Source organism: Hyla sarda, chromosome 5 (assembly GCF_029499605.1).
Source record: "Hyla sarda isolate aHylSar1 chromosome 5, aHylSar1.hap1, whole genome shotgun sequence".
NCBI classification, from domain to species: Eukaryota; Metazoa; Chordata; class Amphibia; order Anura; family Hylidae; genus Hyla; species Hyla sarda.
The window spans coordinates 103,577,125-103,601,793 of record NC_079193.1 but is presented as its reverse complement, the minus strand read 5'-3'; the positions used below and the strand labels follow the sequence as shown (position 1 = coordinate 103,601,793).

Below are 24,669 nucleotides of genomic sequence, written 5' to 3'. Positions count from 1 at the left end.
ACTGTTATTGATCCACATCTAAAGGGTTAATGACAGACATTGGCGAATGATAGAAGCCAGTACTCACCAAGTATGAAACAAGCTCAGCTCCTGAGCTCGCTTAAAAGTTCCAGCGCAAACAGGATGTTCATTTACACCCTGTGTTGTTAAGTGTATATCAAAAAGGTATTGACCTTTTCACTATATATGTCTATGCAGTGAAAAGGTCCGATCTGACGGCAAATCGGGAAGTCGAGCACGATGCCACACACTTCCCTGGCCTATATCTAATGATCATATCGGGTTTCAGGTGTAAGTGCGATCAAATATTTGGGCATGTATGGGCAACAAGTCAAACTTTTTTGGAATAATAGTAACCCTTAAATCACCTCTAAGCATAGTGTCTTGTACGTATGTGACATATTTCATTTTTATGTACCTTTTTCTGTTATACATAACAGGGGTCTTGTTCCTGAACAAATTGGAGTGTTTATGTATTCCTATATGTACATAATTTTATAACTAAGAATTTAAATACTAGTTGACAAAAAGTAGCATAGATAGGGTCTTTCTATAGTTTTGCTGTGTATCCAACCAATTGGTTCTTGTTTTTCTAAGCAGGTTTGGTGCATGAGCAGGATCTGATTGGTTGCTAGGGGTAACATTGACACCTTTTGTATGAGAAGACTTTTATTTATAATGTTTACAGTTTTGGGGAACAAAGTTATCAAAAGGATTTTCAATGTAGTACTGTAACTAAAACACAAACTTTTTTCATCTTACAGATATCTTTCAAAAACTTGCTGCCGCTAAAGACCAAAGAGAGTGGGTGATACAGAGTGGAGCACATGAAGTAAGAGATGATGGACAGCAATATATGTATCATGAATCCATAGACGTCTAAAAGGGTTGTCTAGGGACAAAAATAATTTATTTACTTTAGTTTACAACCATGATTTTTTGTGTTTTTACTAACTGAGTGTAATTCTTAATCCTTTAGTGACGAAGCCAGCTTTTACTGTACTGTTCAAATAATTTTTTTATTGTCAGATTGTAAGAACTAAAACTGTTCATTTTTGCTGTCGATATGGTCACATAAGTTTTTTTTTGTGGCACAAGTTGTACTTTTTGATTAAACTATTTTGGGGTCCATATAACTAATTGATTTTATTTTATAAACATTTTTTTAAGGGGAGAATAAAAAGAAAAAAGGAAGTTTTGTCTTTTCTTTTTTGTGTTTTAAATTTACACTATTCACTGTGCTCTAAAAATAACACTAATATTTTACTGTTTAAATATTACGATTACAGCATTACCAAATTTACATAGGTCTTTTTTTAAGTTTTATTCCTTTGGCACAATAGAAACACTATATATTAAAAAAGAAAAAAGTGTTGCCACAATTCAAGACCCATAACTTAAATTTTTTTAGAGCTGATTGGGGGCTTGTTTTTTTTGCAGAAAAACTTGTAGACAGGGATTTATCAAAAGTCCCCCACGTATGTGATTTTTTGTGAGGTTTTTTAGGGCTACAATTTTGTGCATCGTATTTATCAAAAAGTCGCACGTCTTTGATATTTAAAGAAGAAACAAGCTTACGTCCGTCAATGGAGAAATATTTTTTACCCGATACGCTGTGCAGAAACTACTGTAGTGCAGTGTATTACAGTGCAGCACTATCTTGAAAGGCAATCTGTACAGCCATGCAAGGCTGGGGTCATTTAGGAAGAATCGGCCATGGAGACCTGTCTACAACCGGCGATCTTGTCGCTGAACTACAGATAAGACAGAAGACCCTTCAGTTCCGTTACCTGCCAGGGGGTAATTTTTTGACCGTGTCATATAACAGGTTAACTGCCAGAAACTGCTTAAGATATTCATTATCTTTGGTATTTGACTTTCACTTTCCCCTGTTACCTTTATGTACAATCTTTATTTGTTTTTTTTGTACTTTCAGACCCTAGTGAAACTCTTAGCTGCAAGAGACAGTAACGTATTACTGGGCACTCTCCTTGCTCTTACAAGTTTGGCCGAAAGGTGGGTTACTGGTAACAGCGAATCTGAGTCCTTGAGACTAATATTTTTTTTCTTCTAGTATCATTATTTTATGCAACTGTGTCCTGTTTTGAATGGTGGGAAACATGCTGCAGAAAAAACCTCATTCACATGAATGGACTAATCAGCTGCAGACACGTACATAGACATGTATGGCACAGTATGAATCAGTACAAAACAAACTCCCTTTTTTTCAGCCCAGAAAGCAGAACTACAATTAGTAGACTCAGCATTGTAGAAAGTCTGATGATGATACTGCAAGAATATGATCTGCTCTCCAAAAGGTAAGTTTGTTGATCATGAGCAGAAAGATTACCCTATAGACCCTGAATTCGGGGGTTCTGTGTGTGTGTGTGTGTGTGTGTATGTGTGTGTATATAATATAGAACACTATCATTTGCTCTACTTAAAAAAAAAAAAAAAAAAACGCTGTTGTTGGGGGGTCTGGGTCAACCCCCCTCCCCAATGCTAGGTGAGTCACTGAACACTCGCTTTCTGACAGAAGCTCCCCTGCTTCTAACCTCCTGTAGAGTGGAGAGTTGCTAGAAAGCGTATAAAGGACAATGAAAAATCATGTATTTCATGGCTGCCAGTTCATGGAAAGAGGACCTGTGGCCAATCCCCCCAAAATTTAGATTTTACTGTCAATAAATAGATTAGGTAACCTTATCACCCTACCTTTATGTGGCACAACAATCACATTACTGCAGTCTTCCACAATGTGCAACAAGTCATGGTGTAATTTTTTTTTAACTCAGTTTTGTGCAAAATCTCAGCAGATTGCAGTAATACAGTTGCAAGAAAAAGTATGTGAACCCTTTGGAATTACCGCTACATGTCTATACTGTCAGTGTCCGCCTTGCTGCATCTCTGCGTTCCTCCCTGGGGCTTAGTTCCATTAGTGCTGGCCACATTGTCTCCTGAATGAGTGTATTTTCTTTTGTTTAAGCCATTCTGTTGTGGACTTATTTCTATGCATTGGGTCGTTGTCCTGTTGCAACACCCATCTTCTGTTGAGCTTCAGCTCGTGGACAGATGGCCTTAAGTTCTCCTGCAAATTGTCTTGATAAACTTGGGAATTCATTTTTCTTTCGATGATAGCAATCCGTCCAGGCCCTGACGCAGCAAAGCAGCCCCAAACTATGATGCCCCAACCACCATACCTCACAGTTGGGATGAGGTTTTGATGTTGGTGTGCTGTGCCTCTTTTTCTCCACACAGTGTTGTGTGTTTCTTCCAAACAACTCAACTTTGGTTTCATCTGTCCACAGAATATTTTGCCAGTACTGCTGTGGAACATCCAGGTGCTCTTGAGCAAACTGTAAACGTGCAGCAATGTTTTTTTGGAGAGCAGTGGCTTCCTCTGTGGTATCCTCCCGTGAAATCCATTCTTGTTTAGTGTTTTATGTATCATAGATTCGCTAACAGGGATGTTAGCATATGCCAAACACTTTTGTAAGTCTTTAGCAGACACTCTAGGATTCTTCTTCACCTCATTGAGCAGTCTGTGCTGTGCTCTTGCAGTCATCTTTACAGGACCATGAGAATGTTTACATGGTGTGTTCAATAAAAACATGGTAACATTAAATTTTTTGTGAGTTATTAGTTTAAGCAGACTGTGATAGTCTTTTGTTGTGACTTAGATGAAGATCAGATCCCATTTTATGACCAATTTGTGCAGAAATCCATATAATAAGGGTTCACATACTTTTTCTTGCAACTGTATGCCTTTGGTCCTTTAGCTGTTTACAGGGCCCCCTTGGGGATGGTGGCCCTGGGAAATTGTCATGGTTGCCCATGTCCCCCTTTAAAGGGGTACTCCGGCCCTAATACATCTAATCTCCTATCCAAATCTGTCATTCAGCACCCACCTTTGCGAGCTCTTCGCAGCACTGGAGGCTCCTAGTGTGCAGTGTGACGACCACGGGGCTGGAGTATCGTGACATCACGACTCCGCCCCTGTGTGACATCATGCCCCGCCTCCTCAATGCAAGTCTATGGGAGGGGGCATGATGGGTGTCACGCCCCCTCCCATAGACTTGCATTGAGGGGGTTAGGCGTGACGTCACAATACTCCGGCCGTGTGGTCATCATGCTGCACACTCGGAGCCTCCAGCGCTGCCCTCCAGCGCTGCTCAGAGCTCGCAAAGGTGGGTGTTGAATGATAGATTGCAGGGGGTCCCCAACGGCGGTACCCAGGGAATAAGATGTATTAGGGCCGGAGTACCCCTTTAACAACAGCCCTGCGCTTTGCCTTCTAACAACAGTGTTCCAAACTAGACTTTACAACAAGATACCATTTAGGTGACACACAATGTTTTACTCTATACAGTGATCCCTCAACTTACAATGGTCTCAACATACAATAGTTTCAACATACAATGGTCTTTTCTGGATCTTTGTAACTTGAAACCATGCTCAACATAAAATGGCACAGACTGTCCAGATCTGCAAAACGTGTCACTGGCTGGAAGAATTAGAATGGGCATTTCACTGGTAAAACCCCTGTATTACTGAAGTGCATGCACTGACTGGCTCTCTGGTAGCGCCCCCTACAGTTCAAGGAGTTATTACATGTTGTATACTACTCTTAACCTATGCCACAGTTAGCTGCTCCTTTAGACACCAGGTGAGGGCGGCTCCGTTTTATTTTTTTTAGGACATTGCGTGTACTGTACCGGGCCCTGAAGAAGCTCCTGTCCTCTACATAGACAGTGATTTACAGCTCCCAGCAGTTTTTTCTTATTTTTATATGTAAGGATTTGCATTTCTATATTATTTATCTACTTATTTTTCTTTAATCACTTTCAATCACTCACTTTTGCCAATTTTTGGATGACATTTTGGGGCTTCAGAACCAATTACCAGGTTTCCATAGAGTTATGGTCTCAACATACAATGGTTTCAACATACAATGGTCGTCCTGGAGCCAATTAATATTGTTACATGAGGGACCAATGTATCATGGTAAAAAATTATTTCAAAAGACAAAGTTTATGTCGGCTCACCTTGGACGTGGTGCACGGCAAATCCTCCAGATGGATAGACAAATGCTTTCAATAGGCAGAGCTTGATTATAAAATTTTCTTTATTAAATATCCATTAAAACAGTGTTTTGACACACAGAAACCTCACATAGCAAATTCAATAAAAACTGCAGGAGAAACACATAATCTGATGTGTTTTGTATCTACATGATCCTTACTTGTATGTATGGATTATCATAGTATTACCTTTTTATATCTCCATTTTTTTGTGTCAAGAAATGTAAACATTACATATTAGCTTTACTTCTGAGACTATGGAAATAATAATTGCAATCATGGCATGATTAATATGTTTATTTATTCTCCAGGCTTTCAGCAGAGCTCCTACGTCTTCTCTGTTCAGAGTCTGATGTAAAGGAACAAGTGAAGATTTATGATGGTGTTCCCACTTTGCTTAGCTTGCTTCACTCTGACCACCTAAAGCTGCTATGGAGTGTTGCATGGATATTGGTTCAGATCTGTTCAGACCCAGAAATCAGTGTGGAAATTCGGATATGGGGAGGAATCAAACAGCTGCTCCATATTTTGAAAGGGTATGTCCATCTTGTTTCACAATCGTCAAACTGCAATACAGTGTGTTCAGGTGAAAATACTCAAGACACTTTGGGAACTTGAGTTATTTTCTACATTATAGTAAATTTTATTTGCATCTGCAGCTCTGGCAATTTAATTTTAAACTTTAGACTTTAAAGAGAAAAAACTTAAACTGATGTAGCCAATGTTAAAGATGTTGTACTGGCACAACAGTTTGTTGCTACAGCGCACCACCGCAACATCTTTTCTTCTGGTTAGTTCACAGCTCTGTACAGTTTGCACAGCAGGGTCTGTAAGCTAAGGGAGAAAAAGGGTTGATGAAGGGCCCTTGGTGGATTATATATAAAAAAGGTGGGGCTTCATGCTTTTTGTTTTAAGATTATTTATTTATGAATAAAATTATTAGGATTCCCCACAATTTTCATAACCAGCCAGGTACAAAACAAAGCAGCAGTCTACAAGGGTGGCAAGGGTAATTTATATTGCCTTTCCCAACCTAAATATACCAGCCTGCTACTGCCCTAGACCGTCATTTTTCTTAGTCTGGGCCTGCTGGTAACTGTCTCTTCCAAGTACCCCCAGTGCTGGGGGGTACTGGGTTAAAATGGGTGTTTAGCCTTTGCCATTTTAACATAACACTAAACCCTTATTTAGTATTTGTTGCAGTTTATATCTAAAAATATTTTTATATAGGTCTTAATTAAAAATTTTGCTGCACATAGTAAAGGCTGCTCTGCCTTGCTCTCTGCTCTCCTGAATGATCTTCTAAACTGATGAACAGATCAAATGTGACCTTTATTCTAATTCTAAATTAGCTTAGATCATCCAGGAGAGCAAAAAAAGCATCTGCAGACTGAGCCATCATGGATTTCATTGTGATCCAGACAAAAAAAAAGCGTCTGCCGACTGAGCCATCATGGATTTCACTGTGATCCTGACAAAAAAAACCTGCACTGTATATGAAAACATGCAGGCTGCAGAAGAAAATCTGGTCAAAAATTGTTCTGGAAATATGTTTTACATCATAATTAGTGCATTGCAATAATAAAAAGGTGTCCATAGCCTTTAAGTGATCACTCTCGTTTTAATCAATTTCCCTCCTATTGATTTGATTCCTAACCTATGTGATTCCTAACATACTTGTAAATCATTGAATATACCAAAATGACTCCTTAACCCAAAAAAGCTCTAATATCTTGTTAACTAGGTGCCAACAGCAATCTGCTGTTCACTGTCTGTTGTTAGATTTTGTCTGTCTTTAGTAACAGAGGGTGACCAATGCTGAACACAGGAGCTGGGGGCGGGGCTTATCTAGTGCTATGTGCAGGAGAGAGAGAGAGAGAGAGAGAGTGGAATGTGTACCTGAAATAAAAGTGAAAAATAAAAGCTTAAAAGTTAAAAAGAAGAGAATTAACAATAATAGGAATCATGGTTCAGAATTACCCTCCCTACTGCACGTGACAAATTTCTACCTTACTTGCTGTTATTGTGTTAAAGGGGTCATCCAGGAATAGAAAAACACAGCTAATTTCTTTCAAAAACAGCTCCATGTCTCCAGGTTTGGTGTGGTTTTACAACATGGCTCCATTCATTTCAGTAAATTTGAGCTGCAGAACCACACCCAACCTGGAGACAGACGGGGAGCGTTTTTTTATAGGAAGTAGCTCTGTTTTTCTATTCCTGGATAACCCCTTTAAGCAGTTACATAGAATATCACAAGATGCAAAGTTATCCAATATACTAAAGTAAGCATACGTATTCTGACTTTTCAAAATTTAACAATACACTAAAAACTAAAATTTTACTTCTGCACAGTTATTCATAATGGTATATGTGAAAGCTTTTACTTAACATAAGATTTGTAATACACAGTCATGGCCGTAAATGTTGGCACCCCTGAAACATTTCTCACAGAAAAGGATTGCAAAAACACGTTTTGCTATACACATATTTATTCCCTTTGTGTGTATTGGAACTAATCCAAAAAAGGAGGAAAAAAAGCAAATTTGACATAATGTTACACCAAACTCCAAAAATGGGCTGGACAAAATTATTGGCACATTTCAAAATTGTGGAAATAAGAAGATTGTTTCAAGCATGTGCTGCTCCTTTAAACTCACCTGGGGCAAGTAACGTGTGGGCCATATAACAATCACACCTGAAAGCAGATACAAAGGAGAGAAGTTCACTTAGTCTTTGCATTGTGTGTCTGTGTATGCCACACTAAGCATGGACAACAGAAAGAGGAGAAGAAAACTGTCCGAGGACTTGAGAACCAAAATTGTGGAAACAATATAAACAATCTCAAGGTTACAATGGTGGATAAGCAGCCCCAAACAAGTTCCAAAGATGATCAGGCTGTCCTGCAGGCTCAGGGAGCATCAGTGTCAGAGCGAACTATCCATCCATCCACATTTAAATGAAATGAAACGCTATGGCAGGAGACCCAGGAGGACCCCACTGCTGACTCAGAGACATAAAAAAGCAATACTACATTTTGCCAAAATGAACTTGAGTATGCCAAAATTCTTCTGGGAAAACATCTTGTGGACTGATGAGACCAAGATAGAGATTTTTGGTAAGGCACATCATTCTACTGTTTACCAAAAATGGAATGAGGCCTACCTACAGTGAAATATGGTGGAGGTTCAATGATGTTTTGGGGTAGTTTTGCTGCCTCTGGCACTGGGTGCCTTAAATGTGTGCAAGGCATCATGAAATCTGAGGATTACCAATGGATTTTGGGTCGTACTGTACAGCCCAGTGTCAGAATGCTGGGTTTGCTTCCGCGATCTTGGGTCTTCCAGCAGGACAATGACCCCAAATATACGTCAAAAAGCACCCAGAAATGGATGGCAACAAAGAGCTGGAGAGTTCTGAAGTGTCCAGCAATGAGTCCAGATCAATATCCCATTGAACACCTGTGGAGAGATCTTAAAATTGCTGTTGGGAAAAGGCGCCCTTCCAATAAGAGAGACCTGGAGCAGTTTGCTAAGGAAGAGTGGTCCTACATTCAGGCTGAGAAGTGTAAGAAGCTTATTGATGGTAATAGGAAGCAACTGATTTCAGTTATTTTTTCCAAAGGGTGTGCAACCAATTATTAAGTTAAGGGTGCCAATAATTTTGTCCAGCCCATTTTTGGAGTTTGGGGTGACATTATGTCCAATTTACTTTTTTTCCCTCCCTTTTTTGCTTTAGTTCCAATACACACAAAGGGAATAAACGTGTATAGCAAAATATGTGTTACTGCGATCCTTTTCTATGAGAAATACTTCATTTTCTTGAAAAATTTTAGGGGTGCCAACATTTACGGCCATGACTGTTTCACTTTTGCATACTTCCAGGGAACAGTATTTAGTTTCTGATCGTTCCTCCATCGGGAGCTTGTCAAGTGCAAATGCTGCAGGCCGGATTCGGCATCTTTATTTATCTGAAGATTTGAGCCCAAGGGAAATACAAGAGAATACCATTTCACTCCAAGCAGGTATTATCACTAGCCTATTTTAAATTGTCAGTAAATAATATTATTGGCACTAAATAAACATTCTTGTTTTCAGTTTATAACATAATTTACACAAACTAACAATTAAGAAATCTATGTAGTAAGTGGCAGTATAAGTTAAATAACACTTTAGAGTCACGATTGAAGCTGTCATTTGCCTGCCTAGATCTTAAAGGGAAACTGACATCCTGTTCACCCACACTAAACCCAATAAACTGGCTTATAGTACAAATGACCAACATTAAAAAGAGGGGTTACTTACATAGTTCTGTCCAGCAGATAAAAAACTGTCCCCCCGGTAGTGTCATTGTTATATTGCTGCTATGCACAAAGGAGGTAGGGAGCCGGCTTGCCTAGCTCCCCTGCCTCACCTATACAATGTCACTAGAACATGAGAGTAAATAATTTAGAATATTAATCAGATGGTGGGCATCGCGCGACATATTGAAGACATCCATAGACTTCTTCTTTAAATAAGTATATTGCCAAAATGAAATGTGCATTATTGGACAGTTGTAAAGAAACAAAACCTCCTCTGTCCCCTATAGATAAAAGGATTATCCAGCAAAATAATTTAAACTAATATGCCTAGGCTGTGTTTTTAAATAAATAATAAAAAAAAAAGCCTCTACTTACCTTCCATGATCCACCCTGAAGCCTCTGGTATCGATGCCCGATCTTCGCTGCACCTTTTATGTTAAAACACAGCCTAGGCAAATTAGTCAAAAGTTTTTTGTTTTTTTTTGCTGGATAACCTCTTTGGGGGACATTTATCAAAGCAGTTAGTAGGTTTTTTTTGCTTTAAATTGTCGCAAAAAAGACACACGTGCGCCTACGCTCTTTTTTCTGTGACTTTTTGCTTGTTCAGTGTCCTAAGCAAAAAATAAAAATCTTGCTTACCAAAGCAAAAAGTTATTTTTGACTTGCAGTGGTCAGAGATTTATCAAGTGCGAAAGTCGCAAAAAAATCGCATCACATAAGAAAACCTACTAAATTTACTCCAGCTCAGACATGGAGCAGAAAAAGCCACTACAAAAGCAAAAAAAAGAAAGATTGCTTACGTCAAAGAAATTTATCAACAGGCTGAAAGCAGTTGATAAATAAGAAAAAAATAACTAAAAAAAGGAATACATAAGCAAACATTGATAAATGTCCCCCTTTGAGCTCTGACATTACTTTATATTGATTCATATAGTAAAGCACTGTGATCATTAATTGTGGTTTTATTAATAGGTATTTTATTGCCAAATGTAGAGAATTTATCACCTATATCTGATCAGCTGCTGTGAATTTTTTTTATAACATTGATCTAAATATATATAAGTCTGTCTAAGTGATATGTGTTATTGTCTCCCTGCCAAAATACTGAGCCATATTACAACAATGCTGAATGTAAATGATTTGTACCGTCTTTTTCATTCTAGCTTGCTGTGCAGCTCTTACTGAGCTTGTGCTCAATGACACAAATGCTCATCAAGTAGTTCAGGTACAGTTATATTTCTTTGTATGTTTACAGGAAGGAAGACTAATATATTTTATTTCTCTCTATAAACACAGCACATTCTTTACTTTTTTCCTGTCCAAAGGGGTGTGTGTGTGTGCGAATGCAAGACTTAGAGCATTAATCAGGCTCTGGAAGATTGGAGTATTAGGCCGATGGGGTGTGATGTGGCTCACACTCCCTGGGGGACATGTATCATTATTTGTGTATGGTAGAAGCAGTTTACCCCTTTTCCCGAACTCTAAATTATGAGCAGAAGCACTAAATTTAAGCGCAATGAGCTTCATAAATTGCGGGTAAATATAGTCATCTCCTAAATCCACTCTTTGGAAAATAGAATCAATGATTTAGAGCATCTTGCTACGTTAAGTCCAAGATGGCTTATATTTGCGCCAAAAAAACAGCTCTTGCGGCAAAATTTTGGGTGTAAAAAAAAAGTACGCAGTTAATAAATCCATGTGTACTATAGATGTCACTCCAAGGTACCCTGATTCAGCCACATCTGGAGGACATGCTCTACCAAAACGTGCGCAAAAAAATGCGGAAAAAAAGGGCTTGCGCAAAATTTTGCGCTAAAAAATACTCACAAAACAGGGGTAAAATCTTTGATACATGTCCCCCCCTGAGTGTAGCATTTACACCCCATTTTGAAGTTCACACCTATCTGACTATTCAGAGAAAAGCGCAGATGCAGTTAACCAGTTAATAAAATCCCTATATCTCAGGAACGGATATCCTTTTTAGGGTCTAAACATACAGTATCTTGCACACATTTAATGCACAGGATTTGAAGCTGCAGATTTTATGTCACAGATTTCATTGTAAACTAAATGACTGAACACTGCATTAAATCTGCAGCTTCGAATCTTGTGCATCAGATATGCACAGAATACCGTACGTATGAATTCACCCTTATTCACACGTACAATATTATGCGCAGATTTGATGCGCAGGATTTCAAGTTGTTTTTAGTCAATCAGTGTACATTGAAATCTGCAGAGGAAAATCCTGCGCATCAAATCTGATGCGCAAAATACTGTACGTGTGAATAGACCATAAATCAATATTAGCTGATTGAAGGGGCCATGATACTCAGGAACTTGCCACCACCCTTTCATTGTGTACCAGACACAGCTCTATAGATTTTGTAGCTTCTTGCTGCTTAGTTCAATTCAAGAGGGTCATTGGCTCAGTTAATCCAATCAAATGCCTACCAATCTGATAGTAATGGCGTATCCTAGGAATGTTATTTTATCATGTTTAAAGGGGTTCTCCGGTGCTTAACCCCTTAAGGACCAGGCCATTTTACACCTTAGGACCAGAGCGTTTTTTGAACATCTGACCACTGTCACTTTAAACATTAATAACTGTAGAATGCTTTTACCTATCATTCTGATTCCGAGATTGTTTTTTCGTGACATATTCTACTTTATGTTATTGGTAAAATTTTGTCGATACTTGCATAGTTTCTTAGTGAAAAATCCCAAAATTTGATGAAAAAATGGAAAAATTTGCATTTTTCTAACTTTGAAGCTCTCTGCTTGTAAGGAAAATGGATATTCCAAATCATTTTTTTTATTCACATATACAATATGTCCACTTTATGTTTGCATCATAAAGTTGACATGTTTTTACTTTTGGAAGACACCAGAGGGCTTCAAAGTTCAGCAGCAATTTTCCAATTTTTCACAAAATTTCCAAAATCACAATTTTTCAGGGACCAGTTCAGGTTTGAAGTGGATTTGAAGGGTCTTCATCTTATAAATACCCCACAAATGACCCCATTATAAAAACTGCACCCCCTAAAGTATTCAAAATGACATTCAGTCAGCATTTTAACCCTTTAGGTGTTTCACAGGAATAGCAGCAAAGTGAAGGAGAAAATTCACAATCTTCATTTTTTACACTCGCGTGTTCTTGTAGACCCAATTTTTGCATTTTTACAAGAGGTAAAAGGAGAAAATGTATACTTATATTTGTAGCCCAATGTCTCTCGAGTAAGCACATACCTCATATGTCTATGTAAATTGTTCGGCGGGCGCAGTAGAGGGCTCAGAAGCGAAGGAGCGACAAGGGGATTTTGGAGAGTACGTTTTTCTGAAATGGTTTTTGGGGGGCATGTTGCATTTAGGAAGCCCCTATGGTGCCAGAACAGGAAAAAAAAACCACATGGCATACTATTTTGGAAACTAGACCCCTTTAGGAACGTAACAAGGAATAAAGTGAGCCTTAATACCCCACAGGTGTTTCACGACTTTTGCATATGTAAAAAAAATTTCACTAAAATGTGTGTTTCCCTCCAAATTTCACATTTATGCAAGGGTTAATAGCAGAAAATACCCCCCAAAATTTGTAACCCCATCTCTTCTGGGTATGGAGGTACCCCATAAGGTGACCTGAAGCGCACTACGGGCGAACAACAATGCTCAGAAAAGAAGGAGTCATATTTGGCTTTTTGAGAGCAAATTTTGCTCAGGGGCATGTCGCATTTAGGAAGAACCTATGGTGCCAGGACAGCAAAAAAAAAAAACACATGGTATACCATTTTGGAAACTAGACCCCTTGAGGAACGTAACAAGGGGTACAGTGAGCATTTACCCCCCACTGGTGTCTGTCAAATCTTTGGAACAGTGGGCTGTACAACATTTTTTATTTGCACAGACTACTGTTCCAAAGATCTGACAGACACCAGTGGGGTGTAAATTCTCACTGCACCCCTCATTACATTCCATGAGGGGTGTAGTTTCCGAAATGGGGTCACATGTGGATTTTTTTTTTGCGTTTGTCAAAACTGCTGTAACAATCAGCCACCCCTGTGCAAATCATCTCAAATGTACATGGTGCACCCTCCCTTCTGGGCCTTGTTGTGGGCCCCCAGAGCACTTTGCGCCCACATATGGGGTATCTCCGTAGTCGGGAGAAGTTGCATTACAAATTTTGGTTTTTTTTTTTCCCCTTTTACCTCTTGTCTAAATAAAAAGTATAGGGCAACACCAGCATGTTAGTGTAAAAAATTTATTTTTTTACACTAACATGCTGGTGTAGACCCCAACTTCACCTTTTCATAAGGGGTGAAAGGAGAAAAAGCCCCCCAAAATTTGTTAGGCAATTTCTACCGAGTACGGCGATACCCCATATGTGACCCTAAACTGTTGCCTTGAAATACGACAGGGCTCCGAAGTGAGAGCGCCATGTGCATTTGAGGCCTGAATTAGGGATTTGCATAGGGGTATTCTACGCCAGTGATTCCCAAACAGGGTGCCTCCAGCTGTTGCAAAACTCCCAGCATGCCTGGACAGTCAACGGCTGTCCGGCAATACTGGGAGTTGTTGTTTTGCAACAGCTGGAGGCTCCATTTTGAAAACAGTGGCGTACCAGTAGTTTTTCATTTTTATTGGGGAGGGGAGGGGGGCTGTGTAGGGGTATGTGTATATGTAGTGTTTTTTACTTTTTATTTTATTTTGTGTTAGTGTAGTGTAGTGTTTTTAGGGTACAGTCACACGGGCGGGGGATTACAGCGAGTTTCCCGCTGTGAGTTTGAGCTATCGTGCAAAATTTGCTGCATTGCAAACTTGCAGCCTGATACTCACTGTAAGCCCCCTGTCCATGTGAATGTACCCTGTACATTCACAGGGGGGGGGGGAACCTCCAGCTGTTGCAAAACTACAACTCCCAGCATGCACAGTCTATCAGTGCATGCTGGTAGTTATAGTTTTGCAACAGCTGGAGGCACACGGGTTGGGAAACACTGAGTTAGGAAACAGACAATGTTGCCGAACTACAACTCCCAGCATGCTTGGAGTTGTAGTTTTGCAACATCTGGAGGACTACAGTTTGCAGACCACTAATACAGTGGTTCCCAATCTGTGCCCTTCCAGATGTTGCAAAACTACAACTCCCAGTATGCCAAAACTGTCCAGGCATGCTGGGAGTTGTAGTTCTGCAACATCTGAAGGGCCAGATGTTCCAGAACTACAACTCCCAGCATGCCTGGACAGTAAGGGCATGCTGAGGATGTGTAGTTTTGCAACATCTGGAAGGGCACAGTGGTCTCCAAACTGTGGACCTCCAGATGTTGCAAAACTACAACTCCCAGCATGCCCAGACGCCAAGGGCTGTCTGGGCATGCTTGGAGTTGTAGTATACAGGGTCCCAATACAGCAATGCATGTCGCTTTACGTCCTCCGGTTTTCCTCCCGTCCTCTCCGGACTTCCAGGGGCCGGGCAGGGCGGGAGGAAGTAACCGCCCCCCCCCCCCCCCCCCCCCTGCGATTGGTCGGTTAACTCGCTCCTGGTCTTCTGCATGGTCCTGGCTGTCTGCGACCCAGAGACCCGATCAGTGTCCCAGAGACCCGATCAGCCCGGTATCGCCGCAGATCGCAAGGGCGATTTCCTACATGGCCCCCCTCGGCGTTTGCCCTGGATGCCTGCTGAAGCATTTCAGCAGGCATCCGGTTCTGATCTCTGCCCGGCGAGCGGCAGGGACCGGAAAACGCCATGACGTCCTGGGACGTCATTGGTCCATAAGGCCCAGGGTGCCATGACGTCCCAAGACGTCATTGGTCCTTAAGAGGTTAAACATCTTATCCCCTATCCAAAAGACCCCCGCTGGGGACCCCCGGGATCAGGCATCTTATCCCTATCCTTTGGATAGGGGATAAGATGTTTAAGCACCGGAGAACCCCTTTAACTATTTTCAATTTAACCTCTTAAGGACCCAGGACATACAGGTACGCCATGACGCCCTGGTACTTAAGGACCCATGATGTACCTGTATGCCCGTGGGAATTTCGGTCCCCGCTGCGCGCCGGGTGGGGACCGGACCAGGGTGACTGCTGATATCTATCAGCAGGCACCCTGAGAGAATGGTGTCGATATAAGAAGTAATTCACACTTGACAAGCATATGGGTTTTTTAGAAAGGGCTTTAGTAATTTTCAAATTTTTCGTACAAAATCAGAGTAATCTCCACTTTTCGAAAGCATAAGATGCAAAAAGTTACTTCACCCACAGTGCTCGCTACTCCTGCGTGAGAGGAAGGAGGTTCAGCTCCATTATGCCCGTGAAAGGGGGAAATTGCATCGTTTGCTGGATCAGGAAATGTTGGACGTTTATTAGCGAGCACTGTGGCTGAACTTTTTGTGTTTTATGCTTTCGAAAAGTGGAGATTTCTCTGATTTTGTACAAAAAGTTGTAAATTACTAAAGCACTTTCTAAAAAACGCATATGCTTGTCAAGTGTGAATTACTTCTTATATGGACACTATTTGAGACGGAGTGGAGCCTCCGTTTACTCACACATATTACCCCAGTGCTAATATGGTTTATCACTCTATTTTTGTATGGGCCCCGTGCAAATGCCCAGGGGGGTCCTGTGAATTCACTCCAGTGATTTGCGCCGATTCTGGGTCATACCGGTCTCCGGTGACTCGGGAAATAAGGGAGATCGGGGTTGTCCAAGACACCCACAATCCCCCTGAAGGGATAGGAGTGAGGTGGCAGGGGTGCCACCCCTCCTATCCCTGCTATTGATTGTTAAGAAGCGACGACCAATAGCAGATCGGGGCCAGGGGGTTAACTTTCGGTGTCCCGTTGTGCCCACCCACAGTAGGCTGGGCAGAACGGGGAAACCGACAGGGACCGGCGCTGAAGTTCACTTAACCATCGGCGGAGGCGATTGGCGGCAGCAGAGGATGGCGATATGGCTCCCTGGATCCTACGGAAGCCGGTGAGTTGCCTAGCATCATCTGGAGGGCTACAGTTTGGAGACAGTGGTCTCTAAACTGTAGCCCCCCAGATGTTGCAAAACTACAACTCCCAGCATGCCCAGACAGCTGTTTGTTGTCTGGGCATACTGGGATTTGTAGTTTTGCAACATTTGGAGGGCCACAGTTTGGAGATCACTGTGCAGTGGTCTCTAAACTGTAGCCCTCCAGATGTTGCAAAACTTCAAATCCCTGCATGCCCAAACAGCAAACAGCTGTCTCGACATGCTGGGAGTTGTAGTTGCGTACCTCCAGCTGTTGCATGACTACATCTCCCAGTATGCCCTCCGGCGATCAGTACATGCTGGGAGTTGTAGTTTTGCGACAGCTGGAGGCACACTGGTTGGAAAATACTGAGTTAGGTAACAGAACCTAACTGAAGGTTTTCCAACCAGTGTGCCTCCAGCTGTTGCAAAACTACAATTCCCAGAATGCACGGTCTGTCAGTGCATGCTGGGAGTTGTAGCTTTGAAACAGCTGGAGGTTTGCCCCCCCCCCCCCCCCAATGTGAATGTGCAGGGTTTACAGTGAGTATCCTGCTTCAAGTTTGAGCTGCGGCAAATTTTTCGCCACAGCGCGAACTCCTAGCGGGAAACTCACTGTAAACCCCCGCCAGTGCGAATGTACCCTAAAAACACTACACTAACACATAATAAAGGGTAAAACACTACATATACACCCCTTACACTGTCCCCCCCAATAAAAATGAAAAACGTATCGTACGGCAGTGTTTCCAAAACGGAGCCTCCAGATGTTGCAAAACAACAACTCCCAGCATTTCCGGACAGCCACTGACTATCCAGGCATGCTGGGAGTTTAGTAACAGCTGGAGGCACCCTGTTTGGGAATCACTGGCATAGAATACCCCTATGCAATCCCTAATTTAGTCCTCAAATGCGCATGGCGCTTTCTCACTTCAGAGCCCTGTCATATTTCAAGGAAAAAGTTTAGGGCCACATATGGGGTATTTCCGTACTCGGGAGAAATTGCACTACAAATTTTGTGGGTCTTTTTCTCCTTTTACCCCCTTATAAAAAGGAAAAGTTGGGGGCTACACCAGTTTGTTAGTGTAAAAATAATAAAAAGTTTTACACTACCATGCTGGTGTTGCCCCAAAAAGACCCCCAAAATTTGTAACGCAATTTCTCCTGAGTATGTAAATACCCCATATGTGGGCGTATAATGCTCTGTGGGTGCACAACAAGGCTCAGGAGTGAGAACGCACTAAAGTGAGAGGCCTAAATTGGTGATTTGCACAGGGGTGGCTGATTTTACACATGTTCTGACATAAATGCAAAAAAATAAATACCTACATGTGACCCCATTTTGAAAACTACACCTCTCACGGAATGTAACAAGGGGTATAGTGAGCCTTGTCACCCCACAGATGTTTGAAGAATTTTCACTAAAATGCTGGTGTTACCCAAAATCTTTCATTTTCACAAGGGAAAATAGGAAAAAAAAAGCCCCCCAAAATTTGCAACCCCATTTCTTCTGAGTTAGAACATACCCCATATGTGGATGTAAAGTGCTCTGCTGGCGAACTACAATGCTCAGAAGGGAAGGAGCGCCATTGGGCTTTTGAATAGAAAATTAGTCCGGAATTGAAGGGCACGTGTGTTTACAAAGCCCTCATAGTGCCACCAGAACAATGGACCCCCCCCCATTTTGGAAACTACACCCTTCATGTAATGTAATAAGGGATACAGTGAGCATTTATGCCCCACAGGTGTCTGACAGATTTTTGGAACAGTGGTTCGTGAAAATGAAAAATTTTATTTTTGATTTGCACAGCCCACTGTTCCAATGATCTGTCAAATGCCAGTGGGGTTTAAATACCCACTGCACCCCTTATTAAATTCTGTGTGGGATGTTGTTTCCAAAATGGGGTCACATGTGGGGGGAGGGGTCCACTGGGCACCACGGGGGGTAAGCACACATGGTCCCTGGTTTCCATTCCAAACAAATTCTCTCTCCAAAAGCTCAATGGCGCTTCTCCTCTTCTGAGCATTGTAGTGTGCCAGCAGAGCACTTGACATACACACATAGGGTTTCAAATTATGGGATCATTTTCTCCTATTACCCCTTGTAAAAATGTAAAATTTGGGGAAAAAACTGCATTTTAGTGAAAAAAGTTTTTTTTTTCATTCACACATCCAACTTTAACAAAAAGCCGTCAAACACCTGTGAGGAGTTCATGCTCACTGTACCCCTTGTTACGTTCCTTGAGGGGTGTAGTTTCCAAAATAGTATGCCATGTGTTTTTTTGCTGTTCTGGCACCATAGGGGCTTCCTAAATGCGACATGCCCCCCAACAACCATTTCAGAAAAATTTGCTTTCCAAAAGCCAAATGTGACTCCTTCTCTTCTGAGCATTGCAGTGCGCCAGCAGAGCACTTTACGTCCATACATGGGGTATTTCCATACTCAGAAGAGATGGGGTTAAAAAATGTTGGGGGGAGGGGATTTTCTCCTATTACCCGTTGTAAAAATGTAAAATTTGGGGGAAAACTAGCATTTTAGTGAAAAAAAAAATCATTTACCCATTCAACTTTAACAAAAAGTTGTCAAACACCTGTGGGGTCTTAAGGCTCACTGTACTCCTTGTTACTTTCCTTGAGGGGTGTAGTTTCCAAAACAGTATGCCATGTGTATTTTTTTTTTAGCTGTTCTGGCACCATAGGGGCTTCTTAAATGTGACATGACCCCCCAAAAAAATATCAGAAAAACTCACTCTCCAAAATCCCACTGTTGCTCCTTCCCTGCACCCATAGAGCACTTGACATACACATATGAGGCATTTCCTTACTCGAGAGAAATTGGGTTACACATTTTAGAAAGATTCCTCTCCTTTTACCTCTTATAGAAATTCAAAAACTTTGTCTACAAGAACATGTCAGTGTAAAACAATGAAGATTTTGAATTTTCTCCTTCAATTTGCTGCTATTCCTGTGAAACACCTAAAGGGTTAACAAACCTTTTGAATGTCATTTTGAATTATTTGAGGGGTGCAGTTTTTATAATGGGGTCATTTATGGGGTATTTCTAATAAGAAGGTTCTTTAAATCCACTTCAAACTGAACTGGTCCCTGAAAAATTTCGATTTTTGAAAATTTTCTGAAAAATTGGAAAATTGCTCCTGAAATTTGGAGCCCTCTGATGTCTTCCAAAAGTAAAAATATGTCAACTTTATGATGCCAACATAAAGTAGACATATTGTTTATGTGAATCAATATATCATTTATTTAGAATATCCATTTTCCTTATAAGCAGAGAGCTTCAAACTTTTTCATAACATTTTGGAATTTTTCACCTAGAAATGATGCAAGTATCGACAAAATTTTACCACTAACATAAAGTAGAATATGTCACGAAAAAACAATCTCGGAATGAGAATGAAAAGTAAAAGCATCCCAGAGTTATTAATGCATAAACTGACAGTGGTCAGATGTGCAAAAAATGGCCGGGTCCTACAGTGAAAATTGTCTGGGTCCTTAAGGGGTTAAAGTGCACAAAATGTCCAAACTTTCATTCTGAATAATTTCATAGTATGTTAATAAGGCTTCATTTATGATACAGCTATTCAAACATGTATATTTATGTAACTGAAGAAAAATTGGTTAGAAAAATGCACATACAGTGCAACTGGGAGTTTGGTGCTTGTTAAAGGAGCACTCCAACTTAGAACTCTTTTGTGCCATCATCCCTGGCCTGCCATCATATAAAAAAAAATAAATAGACTTACCTGCTGCCACTCCCTCGGTGCTCAAAATCGCAGCTCCAGTCCCGTCTTCTATTCTATTTGCCGGTGGTTGATGCCTCACACTGCTGACTAGCTAATTACCGACCACAGCGATGTCCCACCTCAACCGGCAAATGGCAGTGTGATGTCTCAAACCTGGCACCAGGAAGAAGACCAGTGGCTGAGCTTAATGCATCACACTGCCTCTCATCCTTTCACTGGCCGAGTCCGGACATTGCCTCAGTCGACAATTAGCTGATCAGCAGTGTGACACGTTGACCACCGAAGCAGTCCTGGAGGACTGGAGCGGCGATACCGGGACACCAAGGGAGCGGCAGCAGGTAAGTCCAGTTTGTTGTTTTAAATGTTGGCAGCTCGGGGATAATTATAGTAATAAAGCAACTATCATGTGCTCAAAAAATGGTGTGCCTAATACTTAACTTTTATTCACAAATTAAGATAGAATTATATCCAAAGAAAATCTGCCTGTGTGAACAATCGCCAATAAAAATTATATTGTGAAAGTCCTAAAGTCATCACTATTAGTAACCACACAGGTAGTGCTCTGCTGGGCCCTGCCAGCTCACCCGTGTTTAACAAGTAAACCGCCGACGCATTTCTACCGCACTTTTTAGAGCGGCATCATCAGGGAGGTAATTACAATGGTATATCCAATAACATAACTACAAATAAACGCTTAGAACCGCATATACATTGGCCGTTTCTTATAGCATTATACAGTTTTTATCCATAGATAGGGATTTCGCTAAAACAGACATATACTGTCCCTAGTATTCCTGTAGGAAAAAAGAGCGGTCCCGTCTGGTGTCCTGTAAAAGAAATGCTATCCCTTTTTTCTGGTCCAACTGTCAAGCGGTTCCACCTGTAAAATACAGAAGACAGGCAAAAGAGCCTGTTCAGTATATATTCCTGCAAAGCAAACCAGGGAACAGTTTACTCCATGTGGTGTACTTACGGTTCGGATTCTCGTAGGTTGGGCTCTGTAAACCTGCTAGTGCGCAGGGAGCTGGAGACTGGTCTGGCTCAACTCGCCTGGTGCGGCGAGGTTTGGAGTCTGACGTCACTACCGGAACTGAGCGTAAGTCTTATGCGCGATGGCGCCGCCCCGCTCAACGGCGCCCTCCAAACAGAGCGGGATGCTATGCGCCACCGTGCATTCGTACAGGCTCCGCTCAACAATGCCGGTGTGTTGGAGTAAACAGGGTTTGATTGACAGGTAAGAGAGTTAACGTGTGCAGATTAGACATGGTTTTTACAATGTACCAGGGTATGTATATCACAACTATTCATCATCCATGACGTATGTGTATCAAAAATCACACTTTGTGTAGTTATATGTTACAATTCAGGGGATCTCCATATATTGCGCAGATTAAGATACACATTGTCCCACCAAGAGACCCTATAAATATAAAAAGAATTCTTGATAAAACAAAAAATATTAATAGCTTATAGGGCAGGGAGCCTCAGAGGAGATAAAAGGAGGGGGGAATTGAAGAAAATGGGGAGTTAACCCTAAAGGGGATAGTGGCAGGGGTATGACAAGGCTCTAGGGATACCTGTCCTGTCCCTATTATGCCCTAGAGATTAGATCCCTAATCCTAGGCGGGGGGGCCGCCCTAAAAAGGGCGGTCCCGCTCTGGAACCGCCTGTTATTATCTATTAACCCTAGATAGGGTGACCTCTTGTCTAGTTCAGGTCGACTACGACCTCCCCTATCTGCCTAGATGGTCACCTGTCTTCAAAACCCCCCATTCCTCCGAGGCCTACCCCATGCAGCAATGGTCATAAAAAACAGCCGAAATTCTAATTCAAATACAGATTGTCGCAGTATTCTGTCAACATATATACCTAGGTTCTGGATAATTCCACCAATGCCGGAGACTATAGAGCGGCCCTTCAGAGGTACCAGGCCTTTGTGTATCTTGGGTAAGGCATAAAAGGTTGGTATAGTCGGTGTGGTAGGCATGAGAAATTGAAGCTCCTTCTTGCTTATCAATCTTTTGTCCAAAGCTTGTTTTAGAATGTGTGTCAATTCTTGAATGTATTTGGAAGTTGGATCATTTGGCAAAGTTTCATAAGTTCATGCGACACAGGATCTGTTAGGATCACCACCCATCTGGTGGATTTATCATGAATCTAATGTGTAGATACACATATTCAGATATGCATCTCTAATAGAAAATATAATTCTCAACGCGTTTCTACTCCAATCAAGAGTGTCCTCAGGAGAATATCAGAATAATAGAGATAATAGAAGTATCACATTTAAATAAACATGGTATTACTGAGTGACCCACGATACGGGGTATCACTCAGAGGGTGTGATCTTTCCCAGCTGTAACAGGAGAATGTCGGCACGACCTAAAAAGAAAACCAACAGTACAGTCAGCCCAATATACAGACTTGCACTAAATGTAGTTTTTGTAGGGCTGAAAGACTCACAGTCCTTGCCGTGGTTCCGGACACCTATAAATAAAATAATACATTCCTATCAATAAACAAGGTTCCGCTGTACCTGTAATATAAATCTAGCATATTGCCGCTAGTGTGCTGTACTCACTGTCAGCTGGTCTAGGTGCCGATCACAGGATCCCGGGAGGTGCGCAACCCGCAGTGGCGGGGAGCCGGAATGATTCAAACCGGCTGCGATGCGCTCACCTTCCGGGTCCCTCGGCGTCTGGCGTCATATCCTGACGCCTACGTGTGACGTCGGCAGTACCCGCCCCACTCTGACGCCCACAGGGGGCGGGCAGAATGCCGAACTCACTACTATAGTTCAGGGCCGGATTCAGGTATGTATGGGAGTGATTTATTGCTAGTAATAGAGTATACTAACTCTCGTGTGACTGGTTATATATTATTGAATGAACCAATGGGAATAGTAACAATAATTGGTGTAAAAACACTAAAATTGCAAAGAATTCCTAAGAAGGGGTATATAAACGATAATGATCGTGAGCATACCGCAGTGTAAACGTGCCATTTAGAAATGAAATAGGCACATGGTCCCTAAAGATAAGGGTACACATGCCGAATGATCACGACCGTATAAACCCCAAATAAAGGACCACATTATGCATGATTAAAATGCCCTAATTGGTCATATCTGATATAAATAAATTAATCCCAAAGGTTAGAATAGGATAACCCCCAACCAAGAGCAGCCCATATACTCCTATATTGTACTTCTTATTATATGTATTTACATGTATATGAAATAAGCAGACGGATGTAGGGGACAACGCCCGAGAGAGAATATATATATGAAATATATAATTAATGGTCCCCCTTCCGACACAGGAGTGGTCCCCCTGGGATTCTAACAGAAAATACGGAGGGATAAGGGTAATGATAGGGGCCTAGGGATCCTAAACTTGCCCTGCACTAACTCAGGCCCTATGTCCTAGGCGGTGTTATTGCCCTAATAAGGGCGGCCCCGCTCACGTACCTCCTGCTTGGCCTAGCTCTTACTAAGTAAGTATGGTGACACTAACTAGAAGACCCACTAGGGTCTCACCTAACTACCTATTCGTCACCAATGGGGGGGACCACATCACTTGCTGTAAGGGGACATCACAAAAAGGGAGCAAAACTTAATTGGTCATTGAGACCTCAAAAATCCATCTACTCTCCCTTTGAAGGAGGAGTCTATCAAAGTTACCCCCTCTCGGGGACGGACGAATGAGCTCCAGTCCTAGGAACCTGAGTTGTGTGCAGTTTGTATTAACGCTACCGTCCTACACACGTGATACAATGGATCTCCTCAACAAAATTGAGGGGGTGCAGGTTGAGACTGGTGTACTATTGTCAAGTATAGAACTATATAACTATATTCTTCTATTCCACATGACATCGGCTTGGCAGCAGTCTCGTATTTTTTTTATCACAGAGGGGTATACAGCTGAGACCTCATAACGAGTTTGTTTTGGAACTTTTGCGCTTTATATTGACACACAACTATTTCCTCTTCGACATAAAATACTTCCACCAGCTCAGAGGGACCGCTATGGGGAGCCCTAGTGCCCCCAGCTATGCGAATCTCACTCTGGGCTGGTGGGAGGCCACCCAGGTTTTTGTCGAGGAGAGGGAATGGTTCAGTGAACGTGCCCTTATCTGGGCACGATTCATCGATGATATTTTCATCCTGTGGCAGGGCTCTGCCAATGAATTCGAGGAATTCTTGAGATTGCTCAACCGGAATAATTTAGGATTATCATTTACACATGAGTACCATGAGGCACATATTCCTTTTTTGGATATTTCTATTCATAAGACAACTGGAGGTAACTTACGTACCACTATTCATAGGAAGGGTACGTCCACGAACAGCCTCCTGAGGTGGGAGAGCTGCCACCCGGGACCCCTTAAAAGGGGTATCCCGCGGGGGCAGTATCTCCGCCTCAGGAGGAACTGTTCTGACAGACAGGACTTCCTACGAGAAGCACAAGACCTAAGAAAGAGATTTAGAAACAGGGGATACCCTGATCACATATTAAGATCAGCCTATCAACATGCTTTGCAT

The 24,669-nt window shown here is 41.7% G+C and overlaps 1 protein-coding gene across 8 annotated transcripts in view; it reads left to right on the top strand.

Annotated features, from left to right (window-relative positions):
- NEK10 (NIMA related kinase 10) overlaps positions 1-24,669 on the top strand; it is a 332,382-nt gene that overhangs the window by 109,297 nt on the left and 198,416 nt on the right. For all 8 annotated transcript variants that reach the window (XM_056520053.1, XM_056520060.1, XM_056520055.1 and 5 more), the window contains 6 exons: positions 765-832; positions 1,937-2,016; positions 2,232-2,318; positions 5,390-5,614; positions 8,960-9,099; positions 10,542-10,603. In XM_056520053.1, the coding sequence (XP_056376028.1) occupies positions 765-832; positions 1,937-2,016; positions 2,232-2,318; positions 5,390-5,614; positions 8,960-9,099; positions 10,542-10,603 (662 nt within the window). The remainder of the gene's footprint in view (positions 1-764; positions 833-1,936; positions 2,017-2,231; positions 2,319-5,389; positions 5,615-8,959; positions 9,100-10,541; positions 10,604-24,669) is intronic.